This window comes from Myodes glareolus, chromosome 10, assembly GCF_982192425.1.
Source record: "Myodes glareolus chromosome 10, mMyoGla1.1, whole genome shotgun sequence".
Classification (NCBI taxonomy): Eukaryota; Metazoa; Chordata; class Mammalia; order Rodentia; family Cricetidae; genus Myodes; species Myodes glareolus.
The window spans coordinates 77,068,821-77,092,800 of NC_142035.1; the positions used below are offsets into that span (position 1 = coordinate 77,068,821).

Sequence of the window (23,980 nt, forward strand, 5' to 3'; positions counted from 1 at the left end):
TCTTCACGTTTTAGTGGTTTTTGTTTCTGTTTATAGTCTCCAACTGTTCCTACTCTCATCTCATCTCTCTTGTCTGACCCATGGGTTTTGGACGAGTATGCCACCTGATAGTCACATTTGTGAGTTTCACCAACTTCCTTCTGTTATTGGTTTCTGGTTTCACTCCACTTATAATTATGATATTTTAGAATCCACTGAAGTTTTCGTCGTGACCTTGCATTTGGTCTATCTGGGAGAATGTTTTCTGTACACCTGACATGTGCATTCTGTAATCCTTGGGTGCTCTCTGTTGAGTCTGGTTTAAATCTTTTATTTTATTTCATTTTATTTTTTGAGACAAGTTCTTATGTAACCCAGGCTCTGCTTGAGTTTGCTGTGTAGCTGAGAAAGGTTTTGTGGCTTCCTTTCTCCCATGGTGTGATTACAGCTACCCGGCTTGTGAAGTCCTGAGGACTGAACTCAGGGCTTTCATGCTAGATTGCCAACCAAACTACGTCTCAGCCCTTACATTTTTTTAAGGTGTTCCCAATGACTCCTATTTCCATGCTGATTTTCAGCCTATTGTATTTGTCATTGAAGGTGTTGGCATCTCCTGACATTTCTATTAATTTGTCCCATGTTTTGGGGGGGGGCTTCTTATTTTATGGCATATAAATTTGTCTTCCTAAAAGTCTTGCTTTGTTCCTAGGGATAGTGTTTTTCATTAATCTTTCATATTGTTTGGTGTTTGCATAGTCTTTTAGTTCTATGGATTTGGGTAGCTTTGACTTTGTTTCGCTCTGCCCTTTTGTTTCCTTGTTTCGCCATAGAGTCTCATGGTGTATAACCCTGGCTGGCCAAGAACTCAACTCAATATGTAGATCCTTCTGGCCTTGACCACACAGAGGACTGTCGGCCTCTGCCTTCTGAGTGCTGAAGTTAAAGATGTGCATTGTCATGCAGTTTTGCATTTCTCTTTAGGCCTCGCAGGTTTTTACATGTGCAGCTCTGTTAAAGTTTAGGCTCGGGTTGCTGTGTTCAGATGATGGTGGGATCATTGCGGGATTGTCCGGAGCCTCATTGACTCATGGTAAAGGTGTCATAGAAACTTGGATTCTGCCTTTATTGTTCTGTTGCTGTAAAGAGACACCATGACCAAGGCAGCCAATGACCAAGAAGCATTTAAGAGAAGGAGAAAGAGACGGGGAGAGAGGGAGGGAGAAGCATAGAGTCAGCCTTAAGTCGGGTAAGGATGACAGTGGTTCCCACCTCACTTTTGTCAGGACAAGAAGCTGGAGGCACAGGCCTGTCAGGAAGCACGAATCTGTACCAGGTAGCAGGCACACACTAGATTCTCTGTTCAAACAACTGGTTAGGCCCCTTGGTGCCTTTCTGCTTTTCACAATGGGGACTTGGGGGTTGTGGGAGAGTAAATGCCTTGTCTAGGTCTCATTGATTATGCCATACAGCTGAAACAGAAATTTCCTGTGAACCCCAATCCCTTCTGGCACCTTAAATCCAGACTGGGAACCTCGTTTCTGAGACGTAAGAGAGGAGATGTTTGGGAGGATTTTTCTATTAGAGAATCTTCTGGTAACACTGTTTCAACCACATTTTTTCCCATTTTTATATTCCAGTTAGATTGCATCTGCTGCCCTTTCTCTCACATCTCAAGCAGCCAATATGTTATTTTAGGGAAAAATAATACATGGCCACATCTGGTCAATAAAAGTTGGAGTCCACACAGCCTTCACGTGGAACTGAGCTGCTGCAACAAGCAGAGGCCTTTTTTCTCAGGCAGTAATGATTTGTACAGGCTTAGAGGCTCGGCGTGGACCTGAATTTCTGGACTGCTTATCATCTTCTTCGAGACCTCAGCGGACAAGCTCCCCTTCCCCAGACTTTTAACAAACCCAGGCAGGTTGTTTTTAAGACGCTGCTGTTTTGTATTTCTTCCTTTGCTTTCTTGACCACCAACTGGAAGTCATTTTTTGACTTTGAAAAGGAACCCCAATTTGATGTTTTAGAAAGCCAGCCAAGGGACCCAATCTAGTGGCAATTTCAGACATTCGAAAAATGTCCACGTCGTTCTGACCTTCAAGCCGGTGATGATTTCAACCAGTAATGGTTAAATGTGTGTGTTCACCTTCGGGAGGTGTTCACAATGATTTAAATTGCCTGTATTTTATAATTTGGTTTCTCTCTAATTTATACTTTTGTGTAACATTCATTCAATAATGTTACAATCAATTGAATTCCAACTGGTTTGTAGTATTTTTCTTAAGAAAAATGTATTTTTATTTTATTCATTTATTATGTGTGTGCTGTGTGTGTGCTGGGAGGAGGGGATAGAGAGAGAGCTAGCAACCGAGCACCGAGTTGTCAGAAGACAACATTCAGGAGTCTGTTCTCTACTTTTTCTGTGAATTCTGGGCCTCAAATAATGCAGGTCGTTAGACCTGCGTGGCAAGTGCCTTTGCCCACTGAGCCATCTTGCCAGCTCCAAGATCCAGTTTTGTAGCTGAAGATTGCAAGTATATTCACTGCTAGAAGCAGCACATTCCTGTGGCCTTCACGGTTTCTTCATTTCCACATCGTGCAGCCCTCCGGGCCCTTCCACGTGCTCTTCCATCTCCTTGGAATAGTCTTCATGCCTCCATTGCACATGTACTAGAAACTCTAACATGGCCTATCTGCCGCCTGCGGGTCTTCTTCCGGACCACTGCAGGGCGGTCTGTACCTTAGTGTGAGTGGGATGCATGGCAGAGACAGCTGCTGGCTGTGACTTCCCCGTAGGGTATCATAGAAAACAGGGATATAACATGTATGACATATACCCGTTTTCTGGCATCAGCCTGTGTGGATTGAGATTAGCTCCCTCGTCAGGACACTGCTTGAATTGCAGGCAGAGACTCAGCCACCTCTATCCTCACCATCTTCCTTCTGCACTATTCACCACATAGCTACCTCAAGGGAGCAGGAGCTGGGGACATTTTGATTCTGGCCAACAATGGGGCATGTTTCCCCCCTTTAAACCTGTTTTGTGTCATGCACAGGTAGAGGGTAAATTCTTACAAAGTAGGCAAAATTGATTAAGATGTCAAATTCTGGGGCTGGAGAGATGGCTCAGAGATTAAGAGCATTGACCAGAAGTTATGAGTTCAATTCCCAGCAACTACATGGTGGTTCACAACCATCTACAAAGAGATCCGATGCCCTCTTGTGGTATGCAGGCAAACATGCAGGCAGAATACTGTGTATATATAATAAATGATAAATAAATAAATCCTTAAAAAAAGACTTCAAATTCTAAAAGGGTCTTTTTTTGTTAGGACAACAACCAGTTATATATGAGACTACAGCTTTTTTGTGTAAGAAAAAATGATTTTGATCCCTACTGAAATGGGGAGAATTAACTTTTGACCTACAGTGTATCCTGCCTATGACATTTGCTGGGGTAAGGTGGGGCAAAGATTGTGGGGGTGACCAATCAGTGACTGCTCCAGCCTGAGACCCTTACCACCAGAGTGAGCCCTCCGACACTGCCTGCAGCTCCAGGGCCCAGAAGCTGGATGGCCCAGAGACCTAGAGTGGACCCAAACATGGCTGGAGGGAAAATGTCAATGTGATGAAGCCTAACTATATTCTGCTCTACGCCAAGCAGCACCTAGCCTGGTAGTCATCAGAGAGCCTTTATCCAGCAGCTGATGGAAGCAGCTGCAGAGACCCACAGCCAAACATTAAGCCGAGCTCAGTGAATCCTTTGGAAGGGGGGGTGAAGGGTTGTAAGAGCTGGGGTGGGGGGAACAAGGATATTACAAGAAAACCCACAGAATCAACTAACCTAGGTGCATAGGAGCTCACAGAGACTGAACAACCAGGGAGCCTGCATGGGACTGATAAAGGCCCTCTGCACATATATATCAGTTGTGTGGTCTTATGGGACGTCTAACAGTGGGAGCAGGGGCTGTTCTTGACTCTATTACTAGTTTTTGGTACCCTACTCCTCATACTTGGTCTTCTTGCTCAGGCTTAATACAAGAGGAGGTGCTTAGTCTTACCTCAACTTGATATGCCATGTTTTGTTGATTTCCATGGCAGGCCTTCCCTTTTCCTAATGAAATGGAAGTGGAGTGGATTGGGGGAGGGTAGAGGGGATGTGGGGAAGTGGGAATGAGAGGAGAGGAGGGAAGGGAAACTGTGGTCTAGATATAAGATAAATAAATTTAATAATAATAATAATAATAATAATAATAATAATAAAGAAAAATGGGGACACTCAGAAAGTAGTCTGTGGTTTGTTTGTAGATATTCTTCTCACAGTTACTCTTATATCTAGGACATCAGTGTTAGACTCGACTTGGAACACTAATGTTAGGATTGGCCCCATGCTGTCCTCATGGCTGTGATCTTTGGGAATAGCATCTGGTCTTGTAATGCTAACACCAGGAAGAAAGGAACGATAAGGTCACCGGCTCTGTGGATACTGAGACATAATTAGAATCTGGCAAAGTAGGGTTATGTCGATCTGTTTAGTGGTTCTGTAATAAAATCATGGAGGATGGGTAACTTTATTTTATTCTTGCTCTTCCAGAGTTATATATTTTTCTTTGCTCCCCGTCCTTCCTCCATCCTCCTCTTCTACCCTTTCTCATGATCCCCACACTCCCAATTTACTCAGGAGATCTTGTCTTTTTCTACTTCCCATGTAGATTAGATCCATGTAAGTTTCTCTTAGTTTTCTCTTTTTTGTCTAGGTTTTTTGGGGTTGTGAATTGTAGGCTGATTTTTCTTTGTTTTATGTCTAAAAGCCACTTATGAGTGAGTACATATTATATTTGTCTTTCTGGGTCTGGATTACCTCACTCAATATGATGTTTTCTAGATCTATCCATTTGCCCACAATTTTCAAGATGTCACTATTTTTTCCCACTGTGTAGTACTCTATTGTGTAAATGTACCACATCTTCTTTATCCATTCTTCGGTTGGGAGGCATTTAGGTTGTTTTCGGGTTCTGGCTATGACAAACAATGGTGATATGAACGTAGTTGAGCATATGTCCTTGTGGTATGTTTGGTCATCCTTTGGGTATATACCCCAAAGTAGTATTGTATTGCTGGGTCTTGAGGAAGGTTGTTTCCTAATTTTCTGAGAAATCGCCATACTGATATCAAAGTGGCTGCACCAGTTTGCACTCCCACCAGCAATGCAGGAGTGTTTGGATGGGTGACTTTATAAAGGGAAGATGTTCCTTCTGAAGTCTAGAGGAGACATGCTTGGTGATAACCTTCTTGCTGGCAGAGTCCTGAGATAGCCCAGGACATCACATGGTAAGAGACTGGGAATGGGCATGTATATGCCTCTCCTCATAATGCAGCCAGCATTTGGTCATCCCATTCCACTCTGATTGTTCAGATTAAGTCCTCACTGCAACATAGGGATTAAACGTCCACACAGGAACCCTGGGGAAGAACATACTCTAACCATTTCCAAATGAAGCAAGGCTGTCCCCATATATGTGTTCACTGAAACATTTGAGAACACGTGGTCTCTGAAGGAGTCGCTTCCCCTGCTGGATCTGCTGGAGAGGTTCAGGGGAGGGGCTCTCTGACTCACTCTTTGCAAAACTGCTTGGTGAAGATGGGGCTTCTGCACAGACACTGGGGAGGAAAGTGGGTAGCCCTGGGAGAGAGCGCCTCCCACCAGCCCTCTGAGACGGGTGAGCGTGTGCCCCAGAGAGAGACTGCATCTGCTGGAGATCTGTGCAGACCAGGAAACTCATTCCAGCAAAGACTGATGTCTTTTACCCAGTGTAGGTTTAGGTAGAGAAAAGGAGCAAAATGGTTCCCTTGACCAGATGGGAATGTCCCCTCCTCTGCAGGGCAGTGGAATTACATGGATGTTAAAATGAAAGGAGATGGAAATGGATGGAGAATAATGGAGGGGTGCACCAGTTAGGGACCAGCCTTACACAAATGCAGAGGACTGTGGTTTGTTCTCATCACTTTCGGGCAGCCTCGGGATAAGGACACCAGACTCTACACTGTGCTTTGCCTTGGACCCAGCAGCTCTACATCAATGAGATATTATACAGTTATGAAAATGACCATCTATATCTGGGTGTGCACTGCTATATAAAGTGTCTGTCAGCAACTGACCCTCAGACTTACAGGTACACAGATACAGTGAAATTATACTCAGTCTTTAAGAATGCTGTGGTGGTTGGATCGATGGCTCCATAAAGTGCTTGGTGTGCAAACATGAGGACCTGCGTTTGATCCCCACCACCCGCGTAAAAATGGGGCATAGTCTTTTTACACCTGAAATGCCTACACCGGAGACTGGGAAACCAAACACAGGACGATCCCTGGAGCTCATTGGCCAGCCAGTTTCACTCAGTCAGCAAGTTCCCACAGTCCAGTGAGAGACCCTGCCTTAAAAAATAGGTGGAGAGTGATGGAGGAAGACACCTGCTATTCATCACTGGCCTCCACATGCACTCACACACGTGTATACATGCAGCCACTCTCCCCCTGAAACACACACACATGAACACATGCGTGCAATGATGCTGTGGATCAGTAGTGGTCAGAACTGCGTGTCAGAGCGGTATGTGTTTTGTGTGCATTTACATGCAGCCATACACCGGGCCAACTTGTTCATTCCATCCGTGCTTACTCAGTAGCTTACACACTGGGTACTTTTTCTGAGCAGTGGACAAGAAGCGTTTGGCATTCACAGTGCTGTGGCTGGTGTAGCAGCATTTCCTGGGAGCTCAGGAGTGATTCAGAATACCAGACTTCTTCACCCTAGACTTGTTGAATCATCAGGGTTTGAACCATTGACCCACTTAAACACAGGCTTTTTATTTTGTGTTTTTTTGTTTTTTCTGTTATTTTGGTTTGAGGATGCCATGTCCTCCGTGTGCTTATGTGTTTGAATGCCTGGTTCTCGGGTAGCAGTAATGTTTGGGGAGGTTGTGGGACCTGTCTGGCAGAGGTGGGTCTTTGGTGGGTTCTAGCCTGGCCCTGCTTTTAGTTCCTGGTTGTCTGTCCTGATGCCACTTCACACTCTCAGCAGTGTAAACGGAACCACAACTACTCCATGCCTTCCCTTTCTGATGGACTTTCGAAAGTCTCCTGAAATTGTGAACTAAAATGAATCCTTCCTCCCTCACCATGAGAAAGGCAGATGATACAGAAGCGTGTTTGCTAAATGTCCACAGCAGTCTTTCCTGTGTGGTGGGGATTGGTGGTGACTTACACATTCTCCTTTATATGTTTCTCTGTTACTGAAATCTTTCACAGTGAGCTCAGTCTTACAAGCAAGGATGGGAACATTGCAGAGAAGCTTATGTCTCCTGCTTCTGCTTTGTTGGCCCATCTTGGCTTTGTACTGGCAGGATCCAGGGGCAGGAGTTGGAGGTCAGCAGCTGTCCCTCACCTGGCCAGCCACAGAGGTGAAGGAGGGCACCATGAATATGCACAGCGTGGTCTGGGGGGTTGTACCCACCACTGAGGGGTGTGGCGGGTCTTCTTGGCTGAATTCATAGCTATTCTGGATGAACTGGGTGGTGACTGAGACAGGATCTCACTTTGTCACTTGGGCTGCCTTCAGACTTGTCGTCTTCCCGCCTCTGCCTTCTCAGTGCTGGCGCTATGTGTCACCACACCAGACTTCCAGCTCAGCTCTTGTGTGCAGTGCACCTGGGGAGACTCGAGCCATCAGCTGTAGATAACACACCTATATCATCTTGTAAGGGATGTGCAGCCACCAGTGCTTTCTGGGTAGATTGGGAGTCACAGGCTTGCATCTTAGCCAAGAGTTTTCTACCCTGGGTCTGGAGCATTCTACATGTGGAAGAAGGCTTTCGGTTTCCTGGTTCCACTGCTTTTGTTCTCTAGTGAATCTGAACTCTGGTAAGATGTCTGAGCTAGGTGTGGCGCTGCAGCAGCTGCCAGTGGTATAGCCCTGCGTAGCCAAAAGAGGCTGAACTCAGGAGTAGGTGAATCAGGCTCAATGCCAAATTCACCCCACCAGAGCTGTCTGACTTAGGGCAGGTTTGGTGTCAGTATTCACATCTGAGACCTGAGAACTAGGTGTTTGATAGACTATTCTCTGGACTTACAGATTGGTGTCGCCAAACCATTTCCTGGTACTCTCTAGTTCTCATATGCCTCCCAGAGACCCATGTCTATCACCTATAGCTGGAGACTACCTTACTGTTGACACAGCTGCCCTAGTTGTGGTGACCAAGGAGCTGTCCTTCCAGGTAGACCAGCCTCAGTGGGTCCCATCACAGGGACCACATAGTTGCTTCTCCCCAGTTCATCCTTGGTTCTGCTGATCCCTGTTTGACCACCAGCTCTGTTGTTTGCCTTTTCCTAAAGGAACATAAGCAAATGTTTCTTGATGCTAGACAGTTAGTACACTAATGACAGACCAAAGAAGAGATTTCACCCAAACCTAGCTTTCTGACCAGTGGGTTTACTATGGTTACTTACAGGACTGTGGGTGATTCGAAACCTGGCCCACCACATCATGGGTGATGACTCACAGAAGCGCATCCACAGACCTTGTAGGCAGCTCCACTAAAGAGTCTTCTCTCCCCTAACAATTGTTTACTTACCTATATAACTTTGAGGAAGGGCCTTATAAGTCTTGTAAATTTGTGACTTTCTTGAGCCTCTAAGTTTTTGCTAGTTTTCTGGTTCTTCTGAGCCTCTTTCTGCAGAGGAAATAGCTATGCATGGGCTTCTGCCTGATGCTTTGTCTGGTGGTAAGAGAAGCAGACAATGTCATTGTCTCTACTCGAACTTTTATACCACCGTCTCCATCTTACATAACCCCTGGAGAGAGAGTTTTGCCTCCACTTAGCTAATGAAGAAACTGAGACTCAGCAATATTCAGAAACTTGTCCAAAGTCATCAAAATGGAGTCTGAGTTTGAGCCCAGAACTCTTGAGATTGTGCTTTGTGAAGAACTCACAAACACCCTGTTGACTGTGAGTCAGCTGCCACCTAAGTAAGTTGGCAGCAAGTAGATGGTGGGAACGTGCCATGATTTAATGTCTATTTGTTCCTAAGAAATAGCCTTTTCCTTCTTGGTGGAGTGTGGGTCCAGCCTCTCAGACAGGAGGCTGGAGAGATGCTCAGTGGGGCCGCTACCTGCACTTAGCCGTAGATCTTATCTCTGTCTCTAATCGACACTCAGAGCAGACAGCACCATTAACTAGAAAGAGCATCACCCCCCAGGGCTACTGGGCTTAGCAGGACCGTAAATCAAGCCCACGTTACAACTGTTTCTGTTCAAACTGTTTGTACAGCAGGTGTACAAAATGAATTTCTTTAGTACAAGAGTCTGGCTTCTGTTGGGAAAAGTGACAGCCTGTGGCAGAGAAGCATGCCGTTAGGTTGATTGAGGTCATGGCTTCTGGAGTCTACATGCCTAAGCCTCCACTCAGTACTAGATTACCTAGCTGTGGGAACTTGAGTGAGTCACTTGATCCTCAAAGCACATCCACAAAATAGTGACAGAAGCCATACCCATCATACCTGTCTGTCAGGACTCCTCAAGAGCTTCCCAGGGTCATCTTTTCCTAGGACTCTTGGAGGTCAGCATACGGTCGTCTCCAGGACCCTGGTTTATGACATCAAAAGGATACAATGCAAATTCAATATAGGCAAAACATGATGGCAGTGGTACCCAGAGAGGCCCAAGCCTTGACTCCCCAGGATTCTCCCTTAGGGCACTCATACAGGATGCATTCAGTTCCTCTGGATCTCAACAGCATGTCTGTTGCACCAGACAAGCTCATTTCAGACTCAGCACCAGTTTTTGTCCAGGGTTGATCACCTGCGCACTGTCTTAGTCACCTTTCCCGCTGCTGTGGCACAGTGACCCTGATACCCTGCAGGAGCAGCTGAAGGAAGAGCTCATTTTGACTCACAGTAAGAAGGTGCTGTTCCTCGTGGTGGGGCAGTCACGGTGGCAGGAACTTGTGGCTGCTGATCACATTGCATCTGCAGGCAGCAAGCAGAGATGATTTCCAGGGCACCGCTCCCTTTCTGGTTTTCCCGCCTCACTTACTCTAACCTAGATACTTGCTCACAGACATGCCCAGAGGCTTGTCTCCTAGGCAATCTAGACTCTGTCACGTTGACAACCACTGTTAACCATCACAAGCACCCACTGCCTCATATGTTCCCGGGCCCAGACTCGAAGGAAATGCAAATGTTAGCATAAACTCAACTGGGCAGTCTGCATAAGCTCTCATAGAGGTAGGATGTCCCCACACATTCCACAGTCCCCAACTCCAGCAAAGCCAAGATATGACCTTGCAAGCAGGTCTTTGGAAAGGCAGTCTTGAGAGTGTCACGTCTGCTCTTCTACATGCCATCCCATTGAGTGGCTGCTGGGTAAATTAAATGAGAAAATCTGTGCAAAGTCCTTGGCACCCTGCCTAGTGTGGCAAGGACTTGCTAAATGCCAACAATGGCTTTGATATTCAGGGAATGCATCTTGACTGGCTCTCTGGCTCTGTATCCATCGTCTAGTCTGTATCTGCCATCCACCGCTCGCTCAATCCTCTGTCCTTTCCTCTGTTTTCATTGCTGCTGTGCAGCCTGTGCCTCGCCTCCTCCAGGACTTTGGTTACACCTGTGATGGGGAGTTTGTGTGGGTGTGTGTTGTGTGTGTGTGCTGGAGCGTGGAGGTCAGAGGTCAACTTCAGTTCTTCAGCAGCTATCCACCTGGTATTTGAGACAAGGTCTTTTTCTGGGATCTGGGACTCATCAATTAGGCTCGGCTGGCTGCTGAGCCCCAGGGCCCATCTATTCTTCCCCAGTGCTGCATGCCACTGCAGTCAGGTTTCTGTATAGTTTCTGGGGTCCAAAATCAGGTCCTCATGCTTATGTAGCAAGCATCTTACTGACTGAGCCATCTCCCGGGTTCCTGTAAGGACTTTGGAAGCAGTGTGATTGGCAGCTCTAGAAAATACTGCTTGTAGGTGTCCATGTTGGCTGGGTGTTTGACAGGTGATGGTGGGGTGGTCACAGTCCCTTGGGGACTTCATGCTAACCCTGAAAGGACTCTTTCGCACATTCAGGGTGAGTGGGATAAGGAGGCTGTGGCCAGAGAACTCCATCTCCTGACACAGCCCTCTGTGTGTCTTTTCCTTTTGCAGCCAAAGCAAAGTCGAAATGTGGTCCGACCTTCTTCCCGTGTGCCAGCGGCATCCACTGCATCATCGGCCGCTTCCGCTGCAACGGCTTTGAGGACTGTCCTGACGGCAGCGACGAGGAGAACTGCAGTAAGTTCTGGGAGCGTGGGCGTGGTGACCCTTGCTCTCCTCTGCCTGCTGGGCTGTCTGACTCTCCTTTCTGTGTTTCTCACAGTCAGATGCTTGGGCTTCCCCTGCTGTCACCCACATCATGTTCTTTAGCACTTCTGGTCATGTGACTTTGCCAGTTCTCGGGTACTGTTTGAAGAGGGCCATAGTAAGCCCACTGTGTGTAATCAGACAGTCCCTTTGCAGATGCGCGTGAGTTGTCCCCAGTGAGCAGTTGGGGAAACTCAGCTACAGGTACATAGCTTCCCCAGAGCCACATCACTTCTTTATACTTCATCCACTTAACTGTGTCAACACCCCATAGTTTTGTACTTGCTTGCTTCTCTGAATGCTCTAGAAACATTGATTTGTTCGTTATATTCTGAGAGTTGGAGAGAGAACTTACCAATTAAGAGCACTTGCTGCTCTTGCAGAGGACCCAGGTTCAGTTCCCAGCCTCCACACAGTGCCTCACAGCTATTCCCAACTCCAGTCCTAAGAGATGTGGCACACTTGGCACACTTTTCTGAACTCCAAGAGCACAAGGCATGCATGTAGTCACATACATACATGCAGGCAGATCACTCATACTCATAAAAAAAAATATGCTCTTTGAAAATAAATTCTTGGAAAAGATTCCAGATAGTACAAAGGCAAAATTATTCTTGACTATGATGATTATGATTTTTACCTACTATATAATATATCAATATGCAAACACACACACACATGCACACATGCATGCATACACTCACACGGGCGCATGCTTGCATATTCACTCCAGCTCATCTTGCCTCTTAGCATTCTGCTGCTGGGTTTAACCCCTCCTTGGCCTGAATGCATGGAGTTTTTTCCAGTTTTTCTGGGGCCACAGTGACCTCACCCACTGCAGTGTCAGGGTAGGAAAGGTCAAGTCGGCTTATTCTCAGCTTCCTGCTGTCGTGGAATTTAATGACCTAAGGTGTGTGTGTGTGTGTGTGTGTGTGTGTGTGTGTGTGTGTAACCAAATCTCCTGCAGTTGGAGTTACAGGTGACTGTGAGTTGTTCATCAAGGGTTTTGGGAACCAAGCTCAGGCTGGTTCCTGTGTAAGAGAAGTATGTGCTTATAACTGCTGAACTGTCTCTCCCAACTCAGCTACGGCATTTAAAGCAGGGCTGCAGATGAAACAGCCCTGTGTTTTCACTGAGCAGGGATGCTCGTTACACCCTCAAAGCGTTTTTATGGTGTGTGGTATTTGGGGCTGGTAGCCCTTTTCCTCTGAGCACTTTGGATGTGCTGCTTCCTCAGGCCGCTCTGGTTTCCAGTGACGAAATCAGTCACTCACTTGTTCACCTGTAGATCCTGCGTCTCTCCTCTGGCTGCTTTAAGAGTATTTTGTCTTTAGTTCTCCGCATTTAGATCTTAGTTTGGGACATTTCTTTGACTTCATTTTGTTTAGGTTTCCTGAGTCTATGTTTTGATTTTGCCATCTTTACTATGTTTCAGCTACCATTTCTTCAAATGTCTTCCAGGACTGGCCTCTGTCCTTATGAGATTCAGGTGGCAAGAGCATCAGATTCCCAGCCTCTGTCTCATCAGTCCCTGAGACTCTGTTTACTTTTTAGCAGTCATTTTGCCCCTTGTCATTCAGAGGGATACTCTTATTGATCTGTCTTCAAATTCTTTAGAATTCTTCGAGTATTTCCTTTCCCGTCCCCAGTCTGCTTTTCCCTGCTTGCCAGCTGCTGTGTTTTGCTTTGTTTTAATGTTATTATAGATTTTTATTTCTAAAATTTCCTCTCGTTTTTTTTTTTCCTGTCTCTTGTTTCCTTTCTGTGACTCTCTGTTTTTCCATGTGTTTCCAGTGTGTGTGTGATTGCTTGTTGGAGTGGAAGAGATGTGTTAGATCTCTGTGACACAGTCTCAGTGCCCGGCCGTTTTTATATCAGCAGCTGTCTGCTTGCCGTCCTTGCCCACGTGTTTAGAGATTTTCCTGATTCTCTACATGACAACTAATTTCAGTTATTTTGTCTGATACAAGGATCTTAAATAAATTCTGGAGAGAATGTTTACATTTTTGCCTTAGTAGACAAATGGCCTAATAGACCTGTTACTACTGCTTGGTTGTGGGCTGTGCTGGTGGAAGCGGATTGTGCACCTCCCAGTGGTTTCAGCTCATTCTCAACCGTTGTGTGCTGATCAGGACAGTGCACACAGGAGCAGTGTGGACAGATCCATGATCAGGACAGTGCACACAGGTGCAGTGTGGACAGATCCATAATCAGGACAGTGCACACAGGAGCAGTGTGGACAGATCCATGATCAGGACAGTGCACACAGGAGCAGTGTGGACAGATCCATGATCAGGACAGTGCACACAGGTGTAGTGTGGACAGATCCATGATCAGGACAGTGCACACAGGAGCAGTGTGGACAGATCCATGATCAGGACAGTGCACACAGGAGCAGTGTGGACAGATCCATGATCAGGACAGTGCACACAGGTGTAGTGTGGACAGATCCATGATCAGGACAGTGCACACAGGAGCAGTGTGGACAGATCCATGATCAGGACAGTGCACACAGGAGCAGTGTGGACAGATCCATGATCGGGACAGTGTACACAGGTGCAGTTTGAGATCTCTGATTAGATCAATGATACAGGTGCAGTGGGATCCACCAAAGAAGAGCAGTGCACATCCCTCTGCTTCTCTCTCTTCAGCATAGTGGGGGCGTCTTTCCAGTGTCCTTAGGATCCTAGGAGGCAAAGGGAAAATTGTGAACTCACCATCATTTTGCAAATAGTTTAAATTCTGTTCTTCCGCAATGGCTGTGTTCAAGTTACTTTTCAGATTGTTAAAGTGGCTGTTGTATATGTCCCAGCCAACTGTGTACAGCTGCCTGTGAAAGAGCCAGCATGATGCATGCTTCCTGCCTCTGACCTGCTCAGGGGTCTCACATAGATGAAGCTAAGCAGCATCATAGCGAGACCCTGGGTGGCGGGTGAGAGTGGGGTGGGTTCTGTATGTGGAGAGATCCTGGGTGGCGGGTGAGAGTGGGGATGGTTCTGTATGTGGAGAAACCCTGGGTGGCGGGTGAGAGTGGGGATGGTTCTGTATGTGGAGAGACCCTGGGTGGCGGGCCAGAGTGGGGATGGTTCTGTATGTGGAGAGACCCTGGGTGGCGGGCCAGAGTGGGGATGGTTCTGTATGTGGAGAGACCCTGGGTGGCGGGCCAGAGTGGGGATGGTTCTGTATGTGGAGAGATCCTGGGTGGCGGGTGAGAGTGGGGATGGTTCTGTATGTGGAGAGACCCTGGGTGGCGGGTGAGAGTGGGGATGGTTCTGTATGTGGAGAGATCCTGGGTGGCGAGTGAGAGTGGGGATGGTTCTGTATGTGGAGAGACCCTGGGTGGCGGGTGAGAGTGGGGATGGTTCTGTATGTGGAGAGATCCTGGGTGGCAGGCCAGAGTGGGGATGGTTCCGTGTAGAGAGACCCCAGGGGGTGGGGAAATGACTCAACAAGTGCACTTGCTTCCTTTGCAGAGGACTCTTTGAGTTTCCAGCACCCTCACAGTGCCTCTTAAGCCTTTGTAACCCCAGTTCCAGGGAATCTGGTGTTCTCTTCTGACCTCTGCAGACACCAGGCAAACATGGTACTCAGACATACATGCAGGCAAACATACACAAAGTAAAAATAATGATAAGTCTTTTTAAAAACTACTAAGGTTTGTCTGTTTAGATGCTCACCTTTATAGACCTGGATGGAAAGCGAAGGACCCCGGACTTCCCATGGGGCAGGGAACCCTGAGTGCTCTTAGGACTAGAAAGGGAGGGGGAGGTGGGGAGGGGGATAGAAAAGGGAGGTGGGGAGGAGGTGGAAATTTTTAATAAATAAATAAATAATAAAAAAAGGTAAAAGAGACAACCAGATATTTTATGCACTCCTGTTTGGTGCCACTAGAGAACACATCATTAGATTGAGGTGGTTTGGCCCAAACCATCCCAGCTGCACCTAAATGAGCCTCAAAATCTGACCATTCAGTTCATAGAAAATTTAGGTTTAGAGGAATATGTCCATAACAGTATACAGAGGCAGAGTGTCAGGTCCAGGGTGTGGGAAAATCTTCAGGACACGGTTCACCCAGAAGGAATTCTAAGATGAAGCAAGGAGGAAAGGGGGACACCTATACAGCTGAGGGCTTCAGAGACCAGGCAGCCCTGATATGTCGACTGTTTTCTCCTGACTCTAAATAGAACCACTGTTTAAAAAATACTGAGATAATTGATATCTTGATGTGATGTGATATTTGATATTAAGGCATCATTGATAATGTTTAAGGTCTAAGAATAGTGGTAATGTGGGTTTCTTATTTTAAAAAATCCATGTCTTTTGGCAGTGAGCATTACAGTCTATGAAGATTAGATTAAATGATGTCTGTGGCCTGCTTCTCCTGCTGCTTTCAGGGCAGTTGGGTCTAAAATACATAAATAAAAAACATGTCCCGTACTGCATGTGTCCCCAGATGATGACTTTCTGCCTGTTCCCTAGTGAGGCAGGACATGTCAGCCAGGCTGTGCCCCTGCTCGTAGACCCTCCCAGAACCCTGCAGAGCCAGCCTGTGTCCATTGTCTGTCTACCTCCAGGTCAGCTTGACTTTCCTTTCGTCTCTTCAGTCAGCTCTTGAGTAAGCCTGAGGAGTCAGACCTCGTCTATATATAGACTGGGAGCTGAGAGTCACAGTGGGGAGCTTTCCCCCAGTACTCCAAAGTGATGTCCTTGAGCTTCCTTAAAGACTCCACAGAACCTACTTTCTTGGAAGTGTCCCTGACTTGTCAGCGCTGTGCTGGGTCACCATCCCACTCTGCCCCTGGCCTTCTTCAAATAGCACATCATCAGAGGGACAAGCCCTGAGTGACCTGTGAGAACCCACTTCTCCCTGCACGCCCACACCACTGTTTCCATCTTCTCAGTGCTCAGTGCTGCCTCCTCTGCTTCCTCATGGTTGTCCTGAGAGGACGGGATGGTATGGCCCACAGCCGTGTTCCCAGTGCCAGGCGTGTTGTCAGGTTCCACCTTAGCATGTATTAAGCAAAACTTCTCAGGCGTTGTCTTATGCTCTGTAATCTCGTTTCCTACCTGGTGTCAGCTTTTTATGAAGGACTCAGTTGCAGTTTATCCTCTGGGTCTCCCAGAGTGCTTTCTTTAGAGGCCACAGTCAATAAATGATTTCTGAATGACTGAATCCAATCAGAGGGCTAAATGAGATGGTGGTCCCTCCCACTGCAATCAGAACGGATTCTTAAGATGCAGATGTCTTCCATTTTCACGTGTGCTCATAGAGAGTAGGTTCAGATCTTGTCTGGCACATTAGCCCAAGCTCCTCCTGTCTTTCAGATTCTCATCCTCTTTTTCCAGTCTCCATAGCAGACATCTTTGAGGGGCTGCAGTGGGCGCAGGGATGTGTCACCTACAGATCCTGGTGTCCTTGCCTCAAGGGAGAGGAGACTCTTCATACACCATTAACAACAGGGTAGAGCTGGTGTCGGGAGTCGGGAATGGGGGAGATCATGTCCCTTAAAGCTCATCATTGACGATTTGGGGGAAGATGAACCTCAGAGGATTGGTACCAGTTTAAGGACAGTCCCATAGGATATTCCAAGGTAAGGTCCAAAAGCTGTTCTACGCTGTTTCCAGGACCTAGTGAACCACTTGCTCTGAGAGTGTGTGAGCCCTGCTGTGAGCCACCCCTACAGACAGACCGTGCTTTACCCGCGTGCTGTCATGGGTGAAATGGAGACAAGGCAAGGTTCAGTCCCGTGTCGTGATTATATAATTCACAAGTTGAAATATTAACTCAGGTGGTACAAATGTAAGCATGGACTCAACTACAACACGCTATCTCCCATCAACAATAATTATGACAAACACATATTAAGCACTTCTGGGTCACAGGCAAGGGTGACCCGTTTAGTCTTCAGAAACTTAAAACACGGTCTCTATTGTCATGTTGTAGATGAGGCAATCCAGAGTTAGAGAAGCTGAATAGTTCTCTCGGCATCGTAGCTATTGAGTGGGCGAGCTGAAATTCGAGCCCAGTGGTACTTCATACCCTCACTTTTAGTAGTGCAGCAAGACATAGCTGGGTCCGTAGGCTGGGAACGTGATGGAAAATCGAGATCTTGAGGTTTATTTTATGCCTGGCAAGGAGCAGCTGGTGCTGAGCCTGTGTAGGAAGACAGAAAGGGTCATCCATGGCTAAAGCCTGGGGCACTGGAACTTGGTGGTAACTTTAATGGAAGTAATTACCACAGAATGAGGAAGAGGTTGGGGCACAGGGGTGTGAAGATGGTGTCGCTATGAGGTGTGCAGTTTGAGGTGAGGAAGGATTCAAGCAGAGTGCTCCATGAGGCACGGGGAGAAAATTAGCTATCATCAGAAAGGGTGTTGAGGGAACCATCCACAGAAAGGCAAAGGTTGAAGTGTGGAGCTGGCTTTGAGTACTGGACAGGAGGTATCATGTATGGGAAACCTTTATGAAGCGGCAGGAAGCACAACGCCTTAACTCATCTGTCTGTCTCCTGCCAGCACCACGCTGCTTCTGGAGGGCTTTCAAACCTAAAATGTCCTGGCACTGTAGAGCTGGGAAGAAAGCAGGTAAGATGGAGCCTTCTTGCCTCTTGCTTGCCACAAGTAATGGCTCTTCCTTTTGCAGATTCTCGCTACAGCATATGGGTGCACATAGCCAGGTCTGGTTGGAGCTCAGAAGCGAGGACTGCTAAAGCCAAAGTCCCATAGCCTGGGTGCTGGACAGGCCTTGGTAGCCATTGGAACACAAAAGCTTGTGGTTATTGGCAGGCAAACTCCAGGCAAATAGTGAGCACAGTCCGAGCTACAGAGGAACACACGAGGCTAGGAGGAACCATGTGCCACAAGATGGTGGTTAGTTAGCATCCCTGGCTTGTGGAGACTGCCGACCCCATTCTAGAGATAAGGAAATCTCAGCATGCCCCATCTGCCCCAACTGTAAACTTCACAAGGAAGTTGGGACTAGGGAAACAAGGTTTCTACAGAGGCCATGAGGTTAGTAGTCACCGTAAGGTGGTGGGGGCCAGTGACAGTTTTCATGTGAACCCTTTGAAGTAGGAAAGGCTTTGAATGAATTAAAGAGGACGCGTCCTAAATCCTGCTGGAGACAGATGGCTTCATTTCCTGTGTCGAAGCCAGTCAGTTGCTTTTGGATGACTGCTGTGTTCCTGTGGTCCACTCTCTTCAGTGTGGCCAAAATGGGGCAGCCAGTTTCCTTAGCTCCTCTCTGGGCCTGCTCCCTCCCTCTGGCAGAGAGAGACTCACTTGCTTTCCTGTGTACTCTGGACTGGGAAGCCTACCATCAGAGCCCAACATTTTTATGATAATAATTCCCGAAGAACTTCTGAGCCAGCGAGTCCATCTGTTAAACTGAGGCCACAAACAGTTTTTCTCCGTCCCCAGTGAAATAGACACCAGAAGACACCATATTCCTCTCTGTAGTTAACAGAATAAAATCCCACACAGGTAATGGCTGATAAGCTTTAGAAAGGATGGAGGCAGCACAGACATTTGGGGCACAGCAAATATTGCTAAGTATACCACAACATCGCGTCCTGTAGGACATGCTGTCTCCAATCCGTCTGTGAGCTGGCACGTCAATGTTTGTGCCAAGCACGGTAATAGCTGCAGAGTCCTCAAAGACACGGGAGAAAACTTGGGTTTCCTGCAGCTTTGGAGAAGATTTGCTTCCCTGGTGAGCGAGTCTGCCTAGAGACTGCACAGTGATGGCTTGGGTACCATAACTGATGGGCATGTTTTCTGAGACTGGGCTGCATCTCAGCTTTATCAACATTTAACCTCTTTGATAGCAGTTCAGGCTCAGTCTAAAGAACATTTTATTTATTTACTTTTTTAAGACTGGGCTGTGCAGTGGGATTGCCTTTGGCTTCTACTTTTTTAACTTAACTTAAGTCTCTTGATGTAGCTTTTAATTTTTTTTTCTGTTCTGTCTCCTCTAGTATTTGTTGACTTTTTTGCTTTTTTTTAGTTTGTCCAGGGTAGCAGATAGTTCCCTTCTGATTTGCTCTGTCCTTGGGAGCTAGATGGCAGGGCTTGTCAGGACCTCAATAAAGGAAGACACAGAAGACCCCAGGGGAGGTGGAAGCTCGAGAGCCCCTCTGAGGCTTCTGGTGTTTTCTAGACACACGTGTAGTCGTGTGTGTTTTGGCCAGCTTACTGCTGGCTTCGGAATGTTTCCTTTGTTTCACTACCTCTGTTTCTCTGCCCCTCAGGAAGGAGGCTCAGGTGCCAGGGTTTCTCTGGCTCCTAGAGCTACAGTGGACAAACGTAAGAAGTCTTGGGCTAGGAGGGCTCTTCGGGTGACAGGCGTGTCTGTGGGTCCTGAAAAACTGTCTTGAGGGCCAGTTTATGCCCAGTAGCCCCAAAGAAAGGAGGTGTTGGCCAAAAGTATTCCTGTTAGACTGGATTAAGGATTTTTAGTGAAGTTGTTTATATTTTGCTTTATTTGTGTGTATGTTCATGAGTGTGTGTATGCACATATGAGTATCTGAATATGGACATGTGGAGGCCACCAGGCAATGCTGACATTGTTCCTCCCCAGGTACCATCTACCATTTGTTTTGTTTTGTTAAGATGAGGTCTCTGGATGAGCCTGGAGCTCCCTGGTTCTGCTGGATCAAATGGCAGTGAGTTCCAGGACTCACTTGTCTCTGCCCTTTCCAGTGCTGGAGTTATAGACATGTGTCGCCAGGCCCGCTGTGGGTGTTGGGGATCGGAACCCAGATCCTCCAGCTCACAAGGCAAGCACGGCAGTCCACTGACTGACTGTCACCCAAGCCCCCAGGGGAGTCTTCTCAACACCCTGAAAGGAGATGTCAAATAGAGGAAAATCTGTGTTCCTGCGACTCTGTCTCAAAAACATTCTTCACTTCCTTCTTTGCTTCCGATTTTTAAGACAATGCCTCCAGATATATTAGGGATTTCTGATGGGACCCTCTCAGCCCCTACCTGTCTCTCTCATCTCCAGAGGCATCCACTGCCCTGAGCTTGTGATATTCATTGCTACATGTGTTTTTATTCATCAACATATTTTTTAATCCCATAATAGAAGTGGAGTTCTTTCGCATGAGTAACTTTGTGGCCACAGGACAGCACTGCACACTCCTCAGGCCCTGGCTTTTCTCCTGGGCTGCTCTATTGTGATGTGTGTCTGTCCTCACACCAGTTTGTTTACTCTTCCATGCTGTGCAACTGCTCTTGGCATTCTATGGCCCACTATTGATTTTTGCAAATAAAGGTTTATTAGAAGACAGATGTGTCCTTTGTTTATGAATTATCAGTACCAATAGCCAAGTCATTATAACATAGATGAAAATAAAATGGCCCGCAAAGCCTCAACCGTGTGACTTTAAGTGCCCTTTGCAGAAAACCCTGATATAGGCTGTGGACTGTTACTTTGTTATGACTCTATTAGGGACCATTTGGGTCAGTTCTTTTTTTTTTGATAGTGACTTTAGCATAAACCTTTAAATTTGTTTTAAGGTCTCTTTTGAACAGGAGGTGAAGTTACTAGATATTAATAAACTGATATCCAAGGTAGCCCCCCACCCCCAGCTGCTTCCCCTTCAGAGTGCAGGAGACAGCCTCTCCTTCCACATCTCCATCAACAATCTGTGCTTTAGGACCTTAAATGGGGTCAGTCTGATGCTTCGTTCCACATCATAGGCAAGGCTTTACTGACCAGTTAGCAGATCTTTTTATGGCAAATGCTTTCTGTGTCTTTTGCCTGGTTTTCTGCCTTGCTGACTTTTGCCCTTTGGTTGTCGAAGTTAGTTCTTTATATATTCTGGCTGCTGGCCCTGTTGGTTTACTTATTAAAGTCAACCAATGTCTTATTTTTCAAACACACACATAGAAGCATAAGCAGATTCATAGCATGCCTGCGCACCCAGATAAGCAGTCATATACAAGACCGAGACTGGTTTCCCTTAGGAAAGTTCAGAAGCCTCTGAGACTGAACATAAAGTAAGAGGTGGACCCTGGCAGTGTCTCCTTGTGAGCTTACCCTGCTCTGTCCTGGACCAGCTGGCCTGCTCTTCCAGGCTGTTTGAGTGAGTTGATTGGTATTGATGTTTTGACTGCACAGACATGACCCACCAGGGTGCAGGGAAGCTGAAGGCCACTGTGCTGAGATCTGATGAGCTGGAGGCTGGGTTTGAAGATTTGCCAGGGACAAAAACCAAATGTGATTTGTGGTTTTGGATTTCCCCATTTGGGTTTTGGCTACAGGCAGACCTTGGTTCCAGCTTGATTAAGTTGAGCCATTCTCTGTCCCACAGTGATTTAATTATTAACTCTTCCATTATCAGGCTGGATGTCTATTGTTTGACTTTACACTGGTCCCTTATCCTTAAAACCCAGAGCTCTGGCTTACCCTATCCCACTAGTTCCTCCGACCTTTCAAATTAAACTTTCCACCTTGAATGAAAAGGAAAAAAAAATCTATCATTCTTCAGGTTTTTAAAAGCGTGGAAGTTGACCAAGTCCACACAACTGTGATGTCTGAGTATGTCAGCAAAACTCGGGGAGGATGGAGCTGACAGATCCAAGTCACACTCTCCAGTTCAGGACCATGGAGAGGCACTGAGCCCGCCTTGGCTTAGATTATGCAGTCTCAGGGCTGGGCCACGTGTCCACTATACTATGGTCCTGTTCTTGCCCCGTGCAGTCTAGCACAGGCTCAGTTCTTCCTAGAGGTCCATGACAACCCCCTTCATCATCACCACTGCCCTTCCTTGTCTAGGCCATGCACTCTGGGCACCTAGGACAGACATAGCTAGATGACACAGCTGGGAACCACACAAAGGCCCGCACAGGAAGTCAGCACATCTCTGGCACTCTGCCTTGCTCCCTCGTCCCTCGCAGGGGAATGAGGACGAGACTCAGTGCGGTGGCCGAGTAGGACCGCCTCTAGTAGCTGTGAGGCAGCTCACACTCATCCCAGCACTCTCTGCGTCTGGGCAGATGTGGACATTTTCTTGTCAGTCCCCTCTGGTGCAGAAGCGGATGCTGTAAGCAGGAGGGTTGGCATCACGGGCCTCATACTGCCATTTTAGAGCATTTGGCCAGACATTGCAGTTTCATTGGATCTCATGAGATTATGGAGCTGATCCTGACTACAGAGAAAGCAGCCAAGGGTTGGGATTGGTTACTGTTTGTTTGTTTGTTTTTAGATAAGGTCTCACTATTGAGACTGGCTTGCCTTGAACTCACAGAGGTCCACCTGCCTTTACCCCTGGAGTACTAGAATTGAAGGTGTGAGCCACCACACACACAGCAGCTAGAGACATTTCTACTCAGCCACATCACTGATTGGAAAGAGGACTTTGTCCCCATTATCCTGCAGGGGAGGGGGAAGCAAGACAAACTGTATGTAGAAGATGTTTCCCTGGGGAGATGACTTCCGTGCAGCTCACTGGTTTTGTGTCTGCCTTATACTCTCCAGTTGGCACCCCTTTCCTCAAGGGCAGAACCCAGCACTGTGATTTCTTTTAAGGCCCTTGAAAGGGAGGTGCTGCTCAAGAGAGACCCTGGATGAACTCAGGAAGAAATGAAGGCCATCGCTAGGCTAGCAGGCCTGGACGAATGAGGAGCCTGACCTACAGAGAAGGCATCAGAGGGGCTGTGGCCATAGCTCAGTTAGTAAAATGCTTTTCTATGTGATATTTTATTTGTTTTTATTCTAATAAATAAAACTTACATTAAGATCAGAGTGCAAAGCTACATGGCTAGAAGCCAGGGAGTGGTGGCACACACCTTTAATCCCAGGACTCAAGGCCACCCTGGGCTACAGGAGATTGAATCTGTCTAAAAAGAGAATAGAACTCACACAAAGATGATCCCAGAACTTGGGATCCCATGTCCTTAGTCAGCGCTAGGGAAGTGGAGGCAGGAGGGATATGACTGGGCAGAGAGAGGGATATAAGGAGGAGACAGGAACTCAGTGGAGTCTGAGGTTTGGTGGAGACACAGTGCAGTCTAAGCAGTCTGAGGTTCGCCCTCTTGGCCTGAGCATTGGTAGAGGTAAACGAACTCTCTGGTTGCTGGAACTTTGCTTCTCTGATCATTCAGCTTTCACCCCCTGATATCTGACCCTGAGTTTCATTTATTAGAATTCATGCTACACTTTTGCATGAGCACAGGGACCTGAGTTCAGATCTTCATCATCCACTCACTTGTGTGTGTGGTTGCAGATCTGTAATCTCAGCCCTGTCGGGTAGGATGGGGTAGAGACAGGAAGAGCTCCTGAACTCAGGTAGAGAGCGAGTAAGGACACCTGCTGTTGACCTCCTGCTCAAAAGACACCCTAGAAGGAGGGAGGAGATGTAAGAACTGCTCATAGCTCATCTAATCAGCTGGTCCCTTCCTTAGGGGCAGAAGGCCCCCAAGTTGACTGCTATTACTAACTCTGCTGTTCTCCTATGTCGTCTGCCACCAGCCATTCCCTGTAGACGCCACAATTAAAGTCCTTGAGCTCTAAGACTCAATATAGGGTTGACTTTTTGTTTTGTTTTGTTTGGTTTGGTTTTTTGGTTGTTGATTTTTGAAGATAGGGTTTCTTTATGTAGCCTTGAGGCCTGTCC

At 47.0% G+C, this 23,980-nt stretch overlaps 1 protein-coding gene across 3 annotated transcripts in view; it reads left to right on the forward strand.

The window, feature by feature from the left end:
* The window catches only part of Ldlrad3 (low density lipoprotein receptor class A domain containing 3), a 237,112-nt gene that overhangs the window by 106,360 nt on the left and 106,772 nt on the right, over nt 1–23,980 (forward strand). For all 3 annotated transcript variants that reach the window (XM_085696666.2, XM_085696667.2, XM_085696665.2), the window contains exon 3: nt 11,166–11,291. In XM_085696666.2, coding sequence (XP_085552792.1) covers nt 11,166–11,291 — 126 coding nt within the window. The remainder of the gene's footprint in view (nt 1–11,165; nt 11,292–23,980) is intronic.